Raw genomic sequence first — 18,406 nt, 5'->3', positions numbered from 1 at the left:
ATACATCCAATGTGAAACGTGATAACTATAGTATCCTTAACTAGCATTGAAAAAATGGATCCAAGTAAACATCTCTCCCTAATTTCTGAATCGCGCTTGTAACGTATTGTAGGCTACAGTAGCCTATGCTTCAGAGGGGCAGGTAGCCGACACACGCACACACACACACTGGCAAAGATTTTCAGCTGGCAGGCAGACACTGGAATATGTTTCTGAGTGGCATTGAGAGCTTTGCATAGGCTCTTTGTTTGTTGCATTTTTTTTGTGGTACTGAAAAAAATGCCCGGAAGTGAAATAATGTTAAAAACTTCTTATGGCTGCAATCCCGTTAACGGGATGATATGACAACAGCCAGTGAAAGTGCAGGGCACCAAATTAAAACAACAGAAATCTCATAATTAAAATTCCTCAAACATACATGTATTTTATACCATTTTAAAGGTAATCTTGTTGTTAATCCCACCAAAGTGTCCGATTTCAAATAGGCATGACAGCGAAAGCACCACAAACGATTATGTTAGGTCACCGCAAAATCACAGAAAAACACAGTCATTTTTCCAGCCAAAGACAGGAGTCACAAAAAGCAGAAATAGAGATAAAATTAATCACTAACCTTTGATGATCTTCATCCGATGACACTCATAGGACTTCATGTTACACAATACATATATGTTTTGTTCGATAAAGCTCATATTTATATCCAAAAACCTCAGTTTACATTGGCACCATGTTTAGAAATGCCTCCTAAATATCCGGAGAAATTGCAGAGAGACACGTCAAATAACATAAATACTCATCATAAACTTTGATGAAAGATACATGTTTTACATAGAATTAAAGATACACTTGTTCTTAATGCAACCGCTGTGTCAGATTTCAAAAAGCTTTATGGCAAAAGCACTATATTAAATAATCTGAGAACAGCGTTCAGCCACAAAAGGAAGCCATACAGTTACCCGCCAAATTGTGCAGTAAACAAAACTCATAAAAAGCATTATAAATCTTCACTTACTTACCTTTGCTGATCTTTGTCGGAATGCACTCCCAGGACTCCCACTTCCACAAGAAATGTTTGTTTTGTTCGGTAATGTCCATCATTTATGTCAAAATATTTTTGTTAGCGTGTTTGGTAAACAAATACAAATTCAGAAAGCGCGTTCACTAAAAGCTGACGAAATGTCCAAAAGTTCCGTAACAGTCAGTAGAAACATGTCAAACGATGTATTGAATCAATCTTTAGAATGTTTTTAACATAAATCTTCAGTAACGTTCCAACCGGAGAATTACATTGACTTCAGATGTGCGATGGAACAGAGCTCCCTCTCATGTGAACGCACATGGTCAGAGCATGGCCAGGTCATGGTAGACCTGACTATTTCCTGTCTCCTTCGGCCCCACTACACAGTAGAGGCATCAGACAAGGTTCTACAGACTGTTGACATCTAGTGGAAGCCGTAGGAAGTGCAAACTCATCCATATCCCACTGTGTGTTCTGTAGTAGCTGTGTTGAAAATCGACCAACCTCAGAATTCCCACTTCCTGTTTGGATTTTTTCTCTGTTTTTTTCCTGCCATATGAGTTATGTTATACTCACAGACATCATTCAAACAGTTTTAGAAACTTCAGAGTGTTTTCTATCCAATACGAATAATAATATGCATATATTAGCAACTGAGACTGAGGAGCAGGCAGTTTACTATGGGCACCTCTGTGCACCTTTCATCCAAGCTACTCAATACTGCCCTTGTAGCCATAAGAAGTTAATAAATTATTACCATGCTTTTAACATAACAGTTCTGTTTCGGAACAGTATCAATCACTTTCGTTCCCGGTTCAGATTTTTGTCCGTTTTTTGGTTCTGTTCCTTATCCCGGTTCCAACCTCAGGTTTGTATCAATACACAGGCATGCCATTTGGAATTAGCTGGGCTCCTGGTCTGTATCAATATACAGGTGTGCCATTTGGAATTAGCTGGGCTCCTGGTCTGTATCAATATACAGGTGTGCCATTTGGAATTAGCTGGGCTCATGGTCTGTATCAATATACAGGTGTGCCATTTGGAATTAGCTGGGCTCATGGTCTGTATCAATATACAGGTGTGCCATTTGGAATTAGCTGGGCTCATGGTCTGTATCAATATACAGGTGTGCCATTTGGAATAATAATCTGTCTCCCAAACAACTGAACACCTTAACACTGTCATCTAGAGAAAATGCAGGCGTTCAAAAACTCTGATTCAGTGCACAAAAATACTGTCTGTCAGATTCAGCACTCTTGAAAAAGAACAGTAACAAAATCATGTGTTAAATTCAATGTAATTTAATGTACACGGCATATTTATCTCACTTTATTGGGTAATATTTTTTATATAGTGGATTATCTCATGCATGCAGGCATGCATAGTCTTTTATAACTTGTATACAGCTCCGTTTTACGTAGTCTTCACAGTTGACGGTCATGGTTTTCTCTGCCGAGTGAGCATCTCTTTTCTCTCTCTCTCAATCAGACATTCAGAACACAAACGGAAGGACCATCCAAATCAGCTGTATTCTTATCATCAAACTTATATTGTAAACTGGGCGGCTTGAGCCCTGAATTCTGATTGGCTGAAGGCTGTGGTATATCAGACCGTATACCACAGGAATGACAAAACATTGAGTTTTACTGCTCTAATCACATTGGTAACCAGTTTATAATAGCAATAAGGCACCTCTGGGATTTGTGGTATATGGCCAATATAACACGACTAAGGGCTGTGTCCAGGCACTCCACGTTGCGTCGGACATAAGAACATCCCTTAGCCCTGGTATATTGATAATATACCACACCTCCTCTGGCCTTATTGCTTAAGTAGAAAACACCTACATACTTCCCTCGCACTACAGCACCACGTGTCCGCAAAATGCACCGGTTGCGTAACCTTTCCGATGTAATTTCCGTATGCATTAATCAGCTTTTAGATCCAAAACCTGATCCCTCCATGTGCTAGTAAATTCCTCCCATCAGCTAAGCCACATGGACCTGGCCGTTCCGGTGGTTGTGTGGCTGATGGCTTCAGCAGGTGTTCTTCTAGGAGCCGGGGCTCACCCTGCAGCAGTAATGCAGGCTCCTCAGCCACCTGACGCCAGACAGGGTCTCCGAGAGAAGGCGGTGAACCAGATAATGACTTTTGCGTTTGGGATCTAGAGTGCAAAGAGGACAGACTTTTTGGGATGGGATCCTTATGGAGAGACAGTATAATGGGATCTTGTCAGGAGATCCTCTCAAATGGCCTATACAGTGAAACTCAAATTCCAAACATTAGATGTCTGCTAAAAAGTGCTGATGGTGCTGAGGCTTGTATTACATAAAACTTCAGATGTGGCTTCTGACTGTTGAGGCATCTAGACTCCAGACAACTGAATATGAACCATTGAAGGGTTTTGATTTTCATTATAATCATATTTTTGACTTTGATCGTATTCCATTACAGACTCTGTCATCAAGGACGACACATTTGAGGTGATGATGCAGATTGACTGTGAGGTCATGGACACCAAGATCCTCCACATCAAAACCTCCACCATCCCAGAGATCCTACGCGCCAACACCACTGACTTCCAATCCACCCATGCCAACGGAAAGGCATCAGCATCGGTTGGTGTTCTATCAGACTCTGCCTGATATTGGCCTCACCTAAAAGGCCTGGCAATCTAAAAACCTATCATTTTACCAACCTTTTGGTGTATTTAATAAACTGTGACAAAAAAGCAGCCTTGTCTTCCTCTCTGGAAATGTTTAGCATCAGATTCGCACATCCTCTGTCTTCCACATTCCACAAGTCCCTGTGCCTCAGATGTTCCAAATCTATTAAGACTTTTTAAAGAAGTTGTCCAGCAACTGTTTACTTCCATATTGCTTGGTTTAGAGCGTCTGGTTCATGTTAAATGGACAGAATGCCAATGCAGGCATCTACTGTAGGTATTTTGGTAGAATTAATAGTGGACTTAGAGTTGAACCCTTTGGTAACCTTCACTGTCTTGACCCTACTGCTATAGCACTCTTTTAGATTGAACTAAATTGAAAATAGCTTAATACAAAACATATTAATTGATTCTGGACCCTATTGATGGAATTAAGCCATGTTAACAAGATATATTGCACATACTTAAAAGTGAATAGACCTATCCTGTGATGTTATGCTTGTTGCTTTTTAAAGCCATGTTGGTGAGTGAGCAAAATTAGACATTCAAACAATTATACGCAAGACTCATTTGTATGTATCATACAAACATCATGTAACTGTAAGAGGTGGCCGTTATTTGCATTTTTTGAAATGTGTAAAATGAGGGTGTAATAATGACCTAATTTTCTTTGAGTTGCTTGAAGGTTTATCATGGTATTTGCAGTACCTTTTAAAAGGGTTTTCTGAAATAAAACCATGGACAGTAACAAGTCCTAATATTGATGACTTGTTTGTGTGTCAGCATTCATGTTTGAATGCATATTTTATTAACAGTTTTATTTTTAATTCAAGTATATACAACATACACTTTAAACTTCTAACAAGCAGTAAGAAAATACCTTGTCTTGCTTCGCTGAATGATCTTGCCTGCTGCCCTTTGGGCAGTTAAAGACCGTGACCATTATATAAAATACAACATGCGCCGGGACAACACGGGAGCCATTTTGAGCAATAAAAGACAGAGCACCAAAATGTGAATTATACAGTACAACACAAAGGCCCTGTAGACTGCTCTACAATCCACTAAGGCAATTTTTTTATATATTTAAAAAAAACTTTTATACAAAAAAAGTGCTGGTCCCTTTTTATTTTATCACTACTCCACGGCTTTTAATATGCAAATATAACATCGTAGGTCACCTGGTGACCGTTGTCCCATGCGTACAGCTTTTTGTCCTTGGGGTTGTAGTCGATTTGCGTTGTGTACGTGTAGTTGTTCGTGAACGGTAATCTGGGGATCATCTGGGTGTGTGTGTGCGTGTCATAGGCGTAGGATATATTGGCGTGGATACGCTCAAAGTTGTCCACCGCGTACAGGACGCCACAGATGACAAAGGAGTTTCCGTAGAAGTGTCTCCTCAGGCCTGTTCTGAACGTACTCTGGAGGCTGAGGTCAGCTGGGTTCACACGGTTTAGCATGATTACTTCCTGGTGGAAGCCCTCCTCGTCCAGCGCAGGGTACACCAACCACAGGCCGCTCTCGTCCACCCCAAAGTCGATGTCCGAGTGTCCTCGCCACCTCCAGGAGGTGTCCTCCTCCTCCTCGAACACTGCGTCATGCAGCGTTGTCCAGGCCGCAACGTAGCGTAGACGCAAGTCAAACTTGATGATGTCACGGGAGAAGGCCCGGTTGTAGTAGAAGGCTCCGTTGTATACGACGTGACCCGTGCCGATCCAGTTGTACGGCAGCTTGTAGGAATTGGTGAAGCGTCCTGACAGGAAACAAGACAATGCAGAAATAAGAGAGTATTCTTTATACTGAGCGATGCACATCACACGAATCAAATTCCACCATTACATGAATCTATTGCCATGTTTGTCTTGTAATCTTGGCACCCAGAACCTAAACAGCTACTCGGTTTTGGGACTAGTCAATTGTGAGAATACCTTTTTTGAAGGTGTCCATGTCGCGGAATTCCAGTAGGTTGTTGCCATAGTAGTAGTTGGTGACATAGATTAAATTTCCGTTGCCCTTCGGGTCCTTCATCCAGGCACCTTCCTTCCGGCCGTAGGTATTATGGGTCACTGGGTCAGAGATGGTGGCCAGAGTGTCTTTGCACAGGCCTGTTAGTAAACATACAGAGATAAAGACAACATATGTACTTTCCTCAAGTATTTAAAGATCAAAAAATGAATACTATTTTCCACCAGAAAAGAGTATCAAATTAAAATGTGACTTTGGAAAATCAAATACCCCATCAACCAAAGATATTTTTTTACCAGGGACTTTAGGGGTCGCCGAGGGAACCTCTGAGTGGCCCTCTGTCCAGCTGATGTGATGCTTGGGTCTGGGCGCACTAGTCACCTTGCTTGTCGGGGCTGTGGTGCTGTTGACATTTTGCAGTGCAGTGGTTGGAGACGTGGTCAATACAGACACGGTTTCAGGTTTTCTAGTGGTCGCTGGTTGAGTGGTGGTTGTGGTAGTCGCTGGTTGAGTGGTGGTTGTGGTAGTCGCTGGTTGAGTGGTGGTTGTGGTAGTCGCTGGTTGAGTGGTGGTTGTGGTAGTCGCTGGTTGAGTGGTGGTTGTGGTAGTCGCTGGTTGAGTGGTGGTTGTGGTAGTCGCTGGTTGAATGGTGGTTGTGGTGGTCGCAACCGTTGTGTTAGTGTTTGTTTGAATGGTGGTGGTGGTCGGGATGGAAACAGTGGTTGATGGTGTCCCGGTAGCTCCAGGGGCAGATGTAATGGGATTCCTTTGGGGACTAGTGGCTGTTTTGGGGGTGTCAGTCGCCTGGTCATCTGGGTTCCCCTTCCTGTCTTGGGATGCAGGTGTTGGGGGGCCTGCCACAGGTCTGGGCTGGGTGGGTCTCAGTAGCTGGTCATCGATGAGTAGGTCCATGGAACCATCACCGCTCAGGGCTTCCTCTGCTGCTGGTGGTGAATGAGCAGCACAAAGGGTTAAGCATTTACACCAATATACTCAAGAAGCCTCTCCAATGTCCTATTAAAAACCCAGAACAAAACATGTCTATAGGCATAGCCCCAATGTAGAGACCCCCCCCCCCCCCCCCCTAAAAAAAGAAGCCTTCAACACTAAAATCAATGGGAAGATTTGCTGTATGTTCTGAACTGGATGGACTACTGCTATGTTAGTTATTCTAGTATTATGTCCAGTATATAAATTGACTTACTGAGCTCTTCACCGGCTCCATCGTCCACTGTGTTGGCCTTGTAGAAGGTCACCCCTCTGATGACCATGCCGTTGGGCCCCACCTTGCCTTTCAGGGGCCACTGGGGCTCCTCCCTGTCCTCTGGCTGGCTCCTCTTCAGCATGGGCCTGGTGGCCCCCTGGCCCTTGGCCCCCACGTAGCGCTCCTCATACTTCTTCTTTAGGAGGATCCAATCACAAAGGACCAAATCACATGTGTTATCGTAAAGCTTTTAGTGAGACAACTGTACTATACATGTTGAACTGTAACTACACAATAAATTCTTAGCAAACCATTTGTTTGTTGCATGGCAGTAAAGATTTCTGTTTCTGATTCTTAATTGTAGTACTAGGCTACAAATGCTATGGTTTTGATCACATTGGTTTTGTGAAAATGAATGCAGTCGAGGTTCAAAGTAAGACGATCATTTTAAGTCATTGTTTTCTGGGCTGTCTGGAAACTCGTAGTCAAGAACCCAGACTAGTTTGGATCTCGCCACTGTACTAAAGACGCTGCCAGGCTACTGGCTACCTTAATCCCTCGCCATCGTTTCCACTCTAAATCTGGAGTGACTGACAGCCTCGGTTACCTCTGTGTTAGCATAGTGTGTGTGTGCGCGTTACCTCTGTGTTAGCATAGTGTGTGTGTGCGCGTTACCTCTGTGTTAGCATAGTGTGTGTGTGCGCGTTACCTCTGTGTTAGCATAGGCTGCAGCCGTATCCTTCTGCAGGGACGGCTCCAGCTCAGTCAGACGTTTTCTCTTTTCCATCCTCTGCTGTGCTCTTCTCTCCTCTCTCTCATTCTCCTCACTAGAGCGGCTCCTCACACTCACTTTCTCCTTCTCCGTGTGGTTACGAGAAAAGGTCTGGACACCGACAGAGGCAAAGCAAAAGGGTGAGAAGCCAGTACCACAACCACAGACTTTAAGGTATATAAGCTATGACGGTGAAATGCCTATGAGTGTCAGTATACAAACCTTTTCTATATTGTCAACCCTGTTGAGAAGTTTAGTTGTAACCGAGTGTAACTTTAACAGATCCATCCCGTAAAACGCTCCCTCCAGTAACTCCATTATTGTTGAGAGCTGTAAAAGCAAGATCACACAGTAGTCAGAATAATCACAGTACATCTTTCCATGTTATTTTAGTTGTAAAGTCTTACTGTCATGTATGCCGTATTCAATAACCGCTTATGATGTGGACATTTCCATCAGATCAAGTACAGTTTGAGGAAATATTCCACTGTAGGAGGACATGCGGTAACTCCTTGTTTGATAAAGATAATACGCAGATGGGGGTTGTTTTAAGAAGGAAGCCGCGTGGTGTTGTCTCCCCTCAGAGAGATGCAGGCGCTTGTGTATTACCTTGATGTCATCTTTCCCCGCCTCCTGCAGCTTCTTGAACCTGTAATCTCCCTCGCAGGGATTCAGAGCAGAGGGCGGGGCTATGCATGCACACTTTTTACAATTGGGCCCCGATGTCACAGTCTCCACTGTGTAAAAGTCTTCGGCCTTTGCTGCACCCTCCTCTATCCGCCTGCAGGCACTTCTGCTCAGGGGTCTGACAATACATTTACAGCGACAGTCAGAGCCTTCCGACAGCGTTTTCACTTTGTCATAATCACCCAGCAGCTACAATGGAGAAGAGATGGGTAGAGCATGGGTAGTCCACCAATGAAGGAGCACAGCATTACACAATTCACGCAGACATGCATTGGTGCAATTTCTTATAAGATATAAGTAACTATTTAAATGGATTACTTATATGGAACAACACAGCATATTCATGAGAATGCATACATTTAGTCCTACATAGGAAAAACCACCATCTCATCTCTCAGATACCAAATACTCTATGCACATTGCACATTGAAAATGGTTTAATGACTAAGAATCGACTAATGTAGAAAAAATACTGTTTTTTTAAAAATCACTTACAAAGTAACTACCAAGCAGACCGGGAACATTCGCAGGACATTAGCTAACATTCCTATAAAGTTCCAGTTAGGATTTTATCTAACATTAGGATGAAAACATCCCAAAAACATTCCAATTATGTTTTTGATAACAAAATGTTTTTTTCCTTCCCAGAATTTAAAAATATATATATATTTGGAATGTTGTGCACAACATCTGTAACAACCACCGCAGACATTCCCCTACGGTTCTTATTAGGTTTCCAGGTAATGTATTAACAGAATGGGTTCTGGGAATGTTCTTGCAACATCAGGCAAATTATTTATACAAACATTGCATAATCATCAGCACAGCTGGACCGTTTTTGTGTTATACGTTTTGGGGCAACCTAATGAATGTTCTGGGAACGTTCACAGAACCAATTTTGGTTTGCTGGGTAAAACAACCACCTTCAATTTATCGCATCGCATTGCAGATGCTTTATGGTTCATAGCAAAACGCCAATACTGACTATAATGGCAATGCTCTGTGTGCATGTGTAATTACGCATGATAAGTGCTCAACATAATAGTTAAACTTTTCCCAGGCCAGTACTCATAGACGATGAAGTATCAATTATTAATATTCTATACTCAAAAGTTATGAATTATAATGCTTGAGAAAATGCAATTTTCTTCCTCACCCCTGTGATTAAATGTCGCACCTGGCTTTGTATAGGTAGGCTATGCGTAAAACTAGCCTGTCACTCCGAACAAATCCAGAGCGAGGTCGTAAATACCTGAGTTAAAACGTTCTCCTGGTTGTCCATCTCATCATCCATAAGTGGTCCCTCGGTCTGTTCTAGTTTCTCTTTAATTCCATCATGGACATCTGTCAGAGAGTTCTCCATCACATCGCTGGATGCGACTTGTGCCCAAGTGAGGGCGATGGCGCACCACAACAGGAGCAATAGCTGCAACCTAGACATCATCATCATCTAAATTACCCGGTGCCCAATTGAGACGTTGCCAATCAAAAAAGTATGCCTTTGAAACGATCTGCAGCGAATTCTAAAAGAAATCAACTAGTTTGAAATATCCACATTTTATAAGAAAATGTCCATGGTTAAAGAAAATGTCTGTGATCTTTCAATCGAAATGAATCCGAAATGAATTTTGAATCCTCTCAGGTGAAAAGCAATTGTGTTCCCTTCGCTGTAAGTGATAGGTATGATGCCTGTTGATAGTTGGAGGTGAATGAACATGGTTGGTTATGGATAGATGGGAAGGACTTGACCATATTGGATACAGGGTGGAGTCTGTCCCACAGATTGGATGTGAAACAATAACGTTAGAAGGGATGGTCTTTCTTTTCAATTGTATACCCCCATCTAAACTGTAGCCTAAATGCCTCTTTTGGCCCTTGGGAAATGTTTGAGTGAATTCATTTAAATTCCTGGCGAGTAGGGTATTGTTATAGGTGGTTTTATTTTATGGACCGCAAACTAACTCATCACATACGTTGCTGCCTAGTCACTTTAGCCTTACATTTTTTGTCATTTAGCAGACTCTCTTATCCAGCGCGACTTACAGGAGTAGTTAGGGTTAAGTGCCTTGCTCAAAGGCACATCATCAGATTTTTAACCTAGTCGGCTTGCAGATTCAAACCTGCGACCTTTGTTACTGGCCCAACGCGCTTAACCGCTAGGCTACCTGCCGCCCTACCTATATGAACATATCTCCCTAAATGTCCCCATGCCCATTGACTCGGTGTAGCCAAGTTATCATTACTCATTGTGTATCTATTCCTCCTATTATTATTTGTATATTATTTTTATATTTTTCTCTCTGCATTGTTGGGAAGTAAGCATTTCACTGTTAGTCTACACATGTTGTTTATGAAGCATGTGACGTATAACATTTTATTCGATTTTGATTTAAAATCATAAAAGCTCATAAATCGGACCTACTTTGAGTTTAGGCTATTTGTGGTGGAAATAAAGGGAAAATGTGTGAGGGTAAGTCTTACCCGATGGCGAACCTTACACGATAGCGCCATCCAGGGGATTACTCCTGTCAGCATCGTTTTATGTAATGGAAATTATTCTACAAACATTCCAGCAATGTGGGAATTAAGATAAGTGAGTATTATTCTTCATATATTCTTTAGTGAACAGCCATAATACAGGGTGTATTTCATAATAATGACAATATTGTATGTTTTACTTGCAACAGACTTTTGATTCTCTTGCTTTGGGTTAATGAACTCTTGTTTCTCAAATCATATAATGTCAGGGGGCCAGAAACAGTCATGTATTTTCATGTAATTTCATCTCACCTTTGCTCCAACTAAGACACTTTATTCTGTGTTCTAGTTCTAAAAGTGTATCTTAAAAATAGAATAGAACAGCCTGGTCTCATAGACTAGCCATAACAAAAATAAACAAAAATCTGGGACACTCAAATGAGTATGGTATGTTACGTTTGGTATGGTTACATAAGACATAGGGTTACTTAACGCAAAAGCCAACACATAACGCAAACGTCTAGCAACCCAAAGGTTGTGTGTTGGAATCTCATCACGGACAAGTTTAGCTAGTTAGCAACTTTGCAACTACTTAGTACTTTTATAGCTACTTTGCAACTACTTAGCATGTTAGCTAACTCTTCCCCTAACCCTAACCTCAACCCTTTAACCTAACTCCTAAGCCTAACATCACTGAGCCTCTCACATTAAACAACCGTCTTTCCTGTAGTTGTTTCTCTTTCCAACGTAGTGGTGCGCACACTAAACAATGTGGCACAGACAGCGGTCACACATTACAAGATTTTTCATTTGATCGTGAGGATTCTCGATACCACGCAGTCTCGCGAAAACAATGATGTGATGACGTGATTAGATTGGTAACGTAGCTAGAACGAGCTGTGGCTCAAAGCAGCCTCAAACGTTTTCAGTCAGACATTCACGCTTGCCATACAGAGTTGAAATATCTAGCCAATACATTTTTTATTGAATAACATTGCTTGTGAACTTCAGAGCTGTATTGATTTGACACTTTGGCTTTGGTTAAAAAGTACACCTGCATATTAGTAGTAGTCATCGCTCTTGCTCGATAGTCTACACATTCTGGGTGATGCAATACAACGTCATCATCTTTGGCTTCTTCTCTGGCGAGCTCTCATTGGCTACTGCTGATCACCGTTCTCAACTTGTCGTTGCACATCTCACACTACAAGAGCATTTGCACATTTTGTGCAGATAAAATCAGACATTTTAAAATATTGGAACGTCTGGGATGGCTCGGTAGACTTCAGATTGTGTCTCTACGGCCATGCGCCTGAGTAGGCAATGACATTGGGGATTTTGTCTCCAATCTCAAAAACTTGTCTGGGACATTTAAATCAGGGCCAAGGTCGTGTAGTGTACGCCTGGCTTATCCCTAACCTTAACCTTAACCCTAACCTTAAACCCTAACCAAACTCCTAGCCAAGCTAACGTTAGCCACAACAAATTGAAATTCGTAACATACTGTATCATACGTATTGCAAATTCGTAATGTATTATACGAATTGTAATTTGTGACATATCATACGAATTGCATTTTGCAACGTATCATACGAAATGGAGGATTGACATCCACAAACGAATACATGCCATACCAAACGTAACATATCATACTAATATGAGTGTCCTGGATTTTCATTTACTATGCTACGGCTACCCAGGTTGTCCAGGTTGAATAGAAAGATTCAATAGTATGCGCACTTAAAAAATATATAAAAATACTCTCTCAAACTACTCAAACCAGTTACAATAACCTCATCACCCTCTGAAAATGGCGCCAACAGACACGGTCACCCTGTTTTTTAGCTCGTTTTTTTGGGGGGGGGTTTTCTTACATTATTTGTTCAGAACGTTTCTTATATTATTACCTACAGCCGGAAATAACTTTTGGATATTAGATTGCCGGTCACTCACCAGAAATTCATGCAGAAATTTGACTTACCTGATCTGGATCCTTTGTTTGAACTTCCTGAGGGAGCTCTAGTCATCCCAGGGGCTGTGACAAAAAACAGTCACCAGAGAAGAGGTCGAAGGAGTGGGGCCCTAGTCAGACTCAGGCATACCATCCACCACTTCCGAGTTTATTACTCGCTAAAGTTCAGTCCCTGGACAATAAAGTAGACAAGTTCAGGGCAAGGATCACCTTCCAGATAGACATTAGGGACTGTAACATATGTTTTACGGAATCATGGATCTCTCCGGATATATTGTTCTCTGTCCATTGCGTGGACAGGAAGAAAGAACTCTCCGGAAAAAAGAAAGGCGGAGAGGTTTGTTTCATGATTAACAACTCATGGTGTGATTGTGGTAATGTACAGGAACTCAAGTCCATTTGATCTCCCAATCTGGAATACCTCACCATCAAATGTCGACCGCATTACCTCCCAATACATTTTTTGGGGTCATCATTAATGCCCTGTATATTCCCCTCCAAGCCGACACCGCAACGGCTCTCAAGGAACTACACTGGACTGTGTGCAAACTGGAAACCACATATCCTGAGGCCGCATTTATTGAAGCTGTGGACTTTAATAAAGGAAATTGGAGGAAGTTCTAACAACACATCTTCTGTGCGCCCTACCTTTGACAAATCAGATCACGCCTCCATTCTGCTCCTTTCCACCTATAGGCAGAAACTTAAACAAGAAGCTCCCGTGGTATAGACTGTTCAACGTTGGTCAGACTAATTGGAATCAATGCTTCAAGATTGTTTTGATCACACGGACTGGGAAATGTTCTGGGTCACCTCTGAGAATAGCATTGACATATACAATGCCTCGGTGACGGGGTTCATCAGGAAGTGCATAGAGGATGTTGTTCCCATTGTGATGATTAGAACTTATCCACACCTAGGTAGCATTTGCGCACAAAACTGGGAACATGGACGTATACAAAATAAAGGTCTTCATGGATTCACCTGTACCCAAATACCCAAGACCCGATCTGGGCCCTGAGCGGGTCCGGATCCAGAATTCTAAATAATGTTACGGGTCAGGGTCGGATCTGATATGATTATCACGGGTCTCGGGTATGTGTAACTGTAACTGACTTGTCCGGAAGTACCCACATTTTGTTACATTACAGACTTATTCTAAAATGGATTACATAAAAACTATTCCTCATCAATCTACTCACAATACCCCATAATGACAAATCGAAAAGTTTTTTAAAATATTTGCAAATGTATAAAAATAAAAAAACGGAAATATCACGTTTACAGAACTATTCAGACCCTTTACTCAGTACTTTTTTGAAGCACCTTTCGCAGCAATTACAGCCTTGAGTCTTCTTGGGTATGATGCTACAAGCTTGGCACACCTGTATTTGGAGAGTTTCTCCCATTCTTCTCTGAAGATCCTCTCAAGCTCTGTCAGGTTGGATGGAGAGCGTTGCTGCACAGCTATTTTACAGTCTCTCCAGAGATGTTTGATCGGGTTCAAGTCCTGGCTCTGGCTGGGCCACTCAAGGACATTCAGAGACTTGTCCCGAAGCCACTCCTGCATTGTCTTGGCTGTGTGCTTAGGGTCATTGTCCTGTTGGAAAGTGAACCTTCGTCCCAGTCCTAGGTCCTGAGCACTCTGGAGCAGGTTTTCATCAAGGATCTCTCCATTAGTTTTTTCCTTGATCCTGACTAGTCTCCCAGTCCCTGCCGCTGAAAAACATCCCCACAGCATGATGCTACCATCACCATACTTCACCGTAGGGATGGTGCCAGGTTTCCTCCAGTTGTGACGCTTGGCCTTCAGGCCAAAGAGTTCAATCTTGGTTTTATCAGACCAGAGAATCTTGTTTCTCATGGTCTGAGAGTCCTTTAGGTGCCTTTTGGCAAACTCCAAGTGGGCTGTCATGTGCCTTTTACTGAGGGGTGGCTTCCATCTGGCCACTCTACCATAAAGACCTGATTGGTGGAGTGCTGCAGAGATGGTTGTCCTTCTGGAAGGTTCTCCCATCTCCACAGAGGAACTCTGGAGCTCTGTCAGAGTGTCCATCAGGTTCTTGGTCACCTCCCTGACCAAGGCCCTTCTCAACTGATTGCTCAGTTTGGCCAGGTGGCCAGCTCTAGGAAGAATCTTGCTGGTTCCTAACTTCTTCCATTTAAGAATGATGGAGGCCAGTTTGCTTCCAAACTTCTTCTTGGAAAAAGGGAAGGGGTCTGAATACTTTCCGAATGCACTGTAGATCCGAACACAACTGCTAAAGTAGAGAGAGAGAAATATCGGCTGTATTTTTATATTTTGAAAGTTATATTGATGGTGTATTTATTTGAAGGATCGGTATGATGTGCAATTAATGTGAAATTAATATGGTTGATTTTTAAGGTTAGGAAGAAGTGCAGTGTATAGTGGCATTTTTTAGGATGTCTATATAAATGAATTGTCACGCCCTGACCGTAGAGAGCTTTTTATGTCTCTATTTTAGTTTGGTCAGGGTGTGATTTGGGTGGGCATTCTATGTTCATTTTCTATGTTTTATATTTCTTTGTGTTTGGCCGGGTGTGGTTCTCAATCAGAGGCAGCTGTCTATCGTTGTCTCTGATTGAGAATCATACTTAGGTAGCTTTTTCCCACATGGTTTTTGTGGGTAGTTATTTTCTGTTTAGTGTTTTGCACCTTACAGTACTGTTTCGGTTTCATTTATTCTCTTGTTATTTTGTTATAGTGTTCAGTGTAAATAAAAAACATGAACACTTACCACTCTGCGCTTTGGTCCGACTACTCTTCTTCAGACGACGAAAACCGTTACATGAATGTATTTTTGGTTGTTTGTAATTTTGTCTTGCCTTTTAATCATTATATATATTGTTTTTACCATCAAAGACCACTTTGGAAACAAGCGTTTTAATTCATACTTTCAAGTGATTTCCTCTGGGTCCACATTGTACATTTTGTTGTATATGTCTGTTACCCAAAATGAATAATATTCAATATATCTTGAAAACTTGATTGTTGACATGCAAAACATTTTGGGGCTATATCAACACTGGCCTAATGAAACAAACACCAAAAGGTATTTTTTAGGTAGAGTTTTCCATTAATAATGTTTATGTACTTTAAAAATGTACAGTATATACTGTATTCTAGTCATTGAACACTGGTCACTTTAATAATGTTGACATATTGTCTTACCCACTTTATATGTATTTATATACTGTATTATACTGATGGCTCATCCTATATAACTACTGCGCACACCTTTTTAAAATTAATTGGGGGACATGTTTACCCCCTTTTTCACCCACATTTCATGATTTCGATCTTGTGTCATCGCTGCGACTCCCCAACAGGCTCGGGAGAGGCGAAGATTGAGTCATGCGTCCTCCGAAACATGACCCGCCAGCCGCACATTTTAAAACCCACTCGCTTAACCCGGAAGCCAGTTGCACCAATGTGTAGGAGAAAACACCTTTCAACTGACAACCGAGTCAGCCTGCAGGCACCCGGCCCACCACAAGGAGTTGCTAGAGCGCAATGAGACAAGTAAAGCCCCCCCCCCCCGGGCTAAACTCTCTCCTGACCCGGACGACACTGGGCCTATTGTGCGCCTCCCTATGGGACTCTCACGGCCGGTTGTGACACAGCCTGGGATCAAACCCCAGGCTGTAGTGAGGCCACAACACTGCAATGCAGTGCCGTAGACCGCTGCGCCACTCGGGAGGCCTTGTACACACCTTTTCTATTCATATACTATGTATATATATATATATATATTTATATTCCGTTCTCTGACATTTTTCATTCTGATATTTCTTAATTGCTTAATTTTTATGGATTCTTTGTGTATGGTTTTAAACATTTTTATTGCTAGATATTATTATTGCACTGTTGGAGCTAGAAACACAAGCATTTCGCTGCACCTGTGTTAACATCTGCAAATCTGTGTACGAGACCAATAAACTTTGATTTGATTTGAAGGATAGTTCTCGTGGTTGAGTAATACTTGATTGATAATTCCCTGTGCTATGGAATGCGCATATGTCAGTGTTTATTTAAGTGTGAGAGGTGCAGATCCGTGTTGCTTGGCACCCCTCATTCAAAGCTATTAGAACAACAGTCTATTGTGTAGGTACAGAGCCCTCCAGCAGTATGTGGCAGGGAGGTTGACGTTGTTGCTTTGACACACACCTACAGCTATGCTACAGCCGCTAGAGGTCCTCTTTAATGGGTACCTGTGTGAGTGAAATCACAGATCTTTTTTGTTTCAAAGGTACCTGTAATATTATGGAGACGTGCCAGGGAGTGCAGATACTGATCTGAGGGATACTATTTTCTTTTATCATTGGGGTTGGGGAACTTTGAAGAAAAGTAGGAAATTAACTTTGTATAAGTCAGCATAGGAGGTTTAGAGTTGTTTGTTGAGTATAACGTCTTATTGATTTACCGCTTTCCTTTTAGTAGTAATAAAAAAGTAATATACCATGGGAAGATTTTGAATCTGATAACAGACACAGATTGGAGAGTTTGTGGTAGCTAATAATGGTCAGCCGAACACATGTCCAAAGATTTGTTTTAGGACTGTTTTAAATTTGATACAGTTCCCTTTCCTCCCCCAACAACTTTGAACATTATAGATTACTTTTAAGTAAAATTTTCTGCATGGTATTCCATATGATGTGTTCAGTGAACCACACGTATAGTGAATTCCTAAAAGAGGGATTCTGACAGGAAAGTTTTTTTGGGGTGAAACGTCTGAACATGCCTCTCCAGTCAAACCTCTATATTTACGGTAACACAAGAACAAGCTTGCATTATCCTAGGTGGTATACTATTGTCTGGTTGGAGTTCAGATGGGATGGTGCAACCATGGGAAAGATATTCAGCAGATTAGCTAAAGGGGAAATCTCCTGCAATCTGTTCCTTAAAGAGACCTCATCAAAGCCCTCCATAAATATTACATTGGCCTCTAGGTAAGACCTTCTGTGAGGGAGCATTAAATAATTCACATACAATGATAACCTTAACTAATACAAAACATACAAATAAGTCCCCCTTGTCTTCTCTTGTGTTTTCAACTCCCTCTTCTTACATCGCTCCATATGGAACAGCTTATACACATTGATGGAAACATGGAGAGATTTGGCCAGAAAACCAAGTGAAACATAGCTGCGGGCGTTATTTCCAGTTGTTGGGGCTGGGTTTGATTTCCATAAGACTATTTAGTAGAATATACCGTTTTCATAGATTTTCGGCTTTAAGTGGAACAGTTGTTGGGGTTTCTATTCAATCAAAGTCCGTAACCATGTTTCCTGAGGAAGACAAAAGCAACATTCTTCGAGAACTGAGAGAATGAATGCGAGTTTAAGTTTGTGTAATCAATAACATAATGTAAACAGTATAATATATGTTTGAGACAAAATAAACTTCTTGGCATATTCATTCAAACATGCTTTCAAACAGCATGGGAATAATAATATTTAGCCTTTGCTGTGGAACTCTAACCACTTTTGACCGGCATTAGAAAAGTTGGTCTTGTACTGTATATGCTATGCATTGTTCACTCATTGCCAGAAACATTGTGTCTGTGTTTATAGGATTTGTAAGACATTCTTTTCTTGAAAAGACCAGGACAAAGAGGATATGC

General features: G+C 41.6%; 2 protein-coding genes across 8 annotated transcripts in view; one reads left to right on the top strand and one right to left on the bottom strand.

The window, feature by feature from the left end:
- Positions 1-4,447, top strand: part of LOC139550983 (cyclic AMP-dependent transcription factor ATF-6 alpha-like) — a 50,222-nt gene extending 45,775 nt beyond the window's left edge. For all 5 annotated transcript variants that reach the window (XM_071362304.1, XM_071362303.1, XM_071362302.1 and 2 more), the window contains one exon: positions 3,473-4,447. In XM_071362304.1, the coding sequence (XP_071218405.1) occupies positions 3,473-3,663 (191 nt within the window). In that variant the 3' untranslated portion in view covers positions 3,664-4,447. The remainder of the gene's footprint in view (positions 1-3,472) is intronic.
- Positions 4,439-10,055, bottom strand: LOC139550982 (olfactomedin-like protein 2B). 3 transcript variants are annotated; one of them, XM_071362300.1, is made up of 8 exons: positions 9,564-10,055; positions 8,234-8,500; positions 7,847-7,954; positions 7,562-7,735; positions 6,853-7,045; positions 5,945-6,592; positions 5,612-5,788; positions 4,439-5,436 (listed from the first exon to the last, which is right to left on the bottom strand). In XM_071362300.1, the coding sequence occupies exons 1-8, from the start codon at positions 9,759-9,761 to the stop codon at positions 4,835-4,837; spliced, it is 2,367 nt and encodes a 788-aa protein (XP_071218401.1). In that variant the 5' UTR covers positions 9,762-10,055; the 3' UTR covers positions 4,439-4,834. The 3 variants fall into 3 exon arrangements, with proteins under 3 accessions (XP_071218401.1, XP_071218399.1, XP_071218400.1); XM_071362298.1 differs by having other exon boundaries at positions 6,853-7,048; positions 9,564-10,054; XM_071362299.1 differs by having other exon boundaries at positions 5,945-6,589; positions 6,853-7,048; positions 9,564-10,053.
- Between the last annotated feature and the right edge of the window lie 8,351 nt (positions 10,056-18,406).

This window comes from Salvelinus alpinus, chromosome 23 (genome assembly GCF_045679555.1).
Source record: "Salvelinus alpinus chromosome 23, SLU_Salpinus.1, whole genome shotgun sequence".
NCBI lineage: Eukaryota > Metazoa > Chordata > Actinopteri > Salmoniformes > Salmonidae > Salvelinus > Salvelinus alpinus.
Note: the sequence above shows the minus strand (reverse complement) of the source record. Positions and strands in the feature narration are given on the sequence as shown.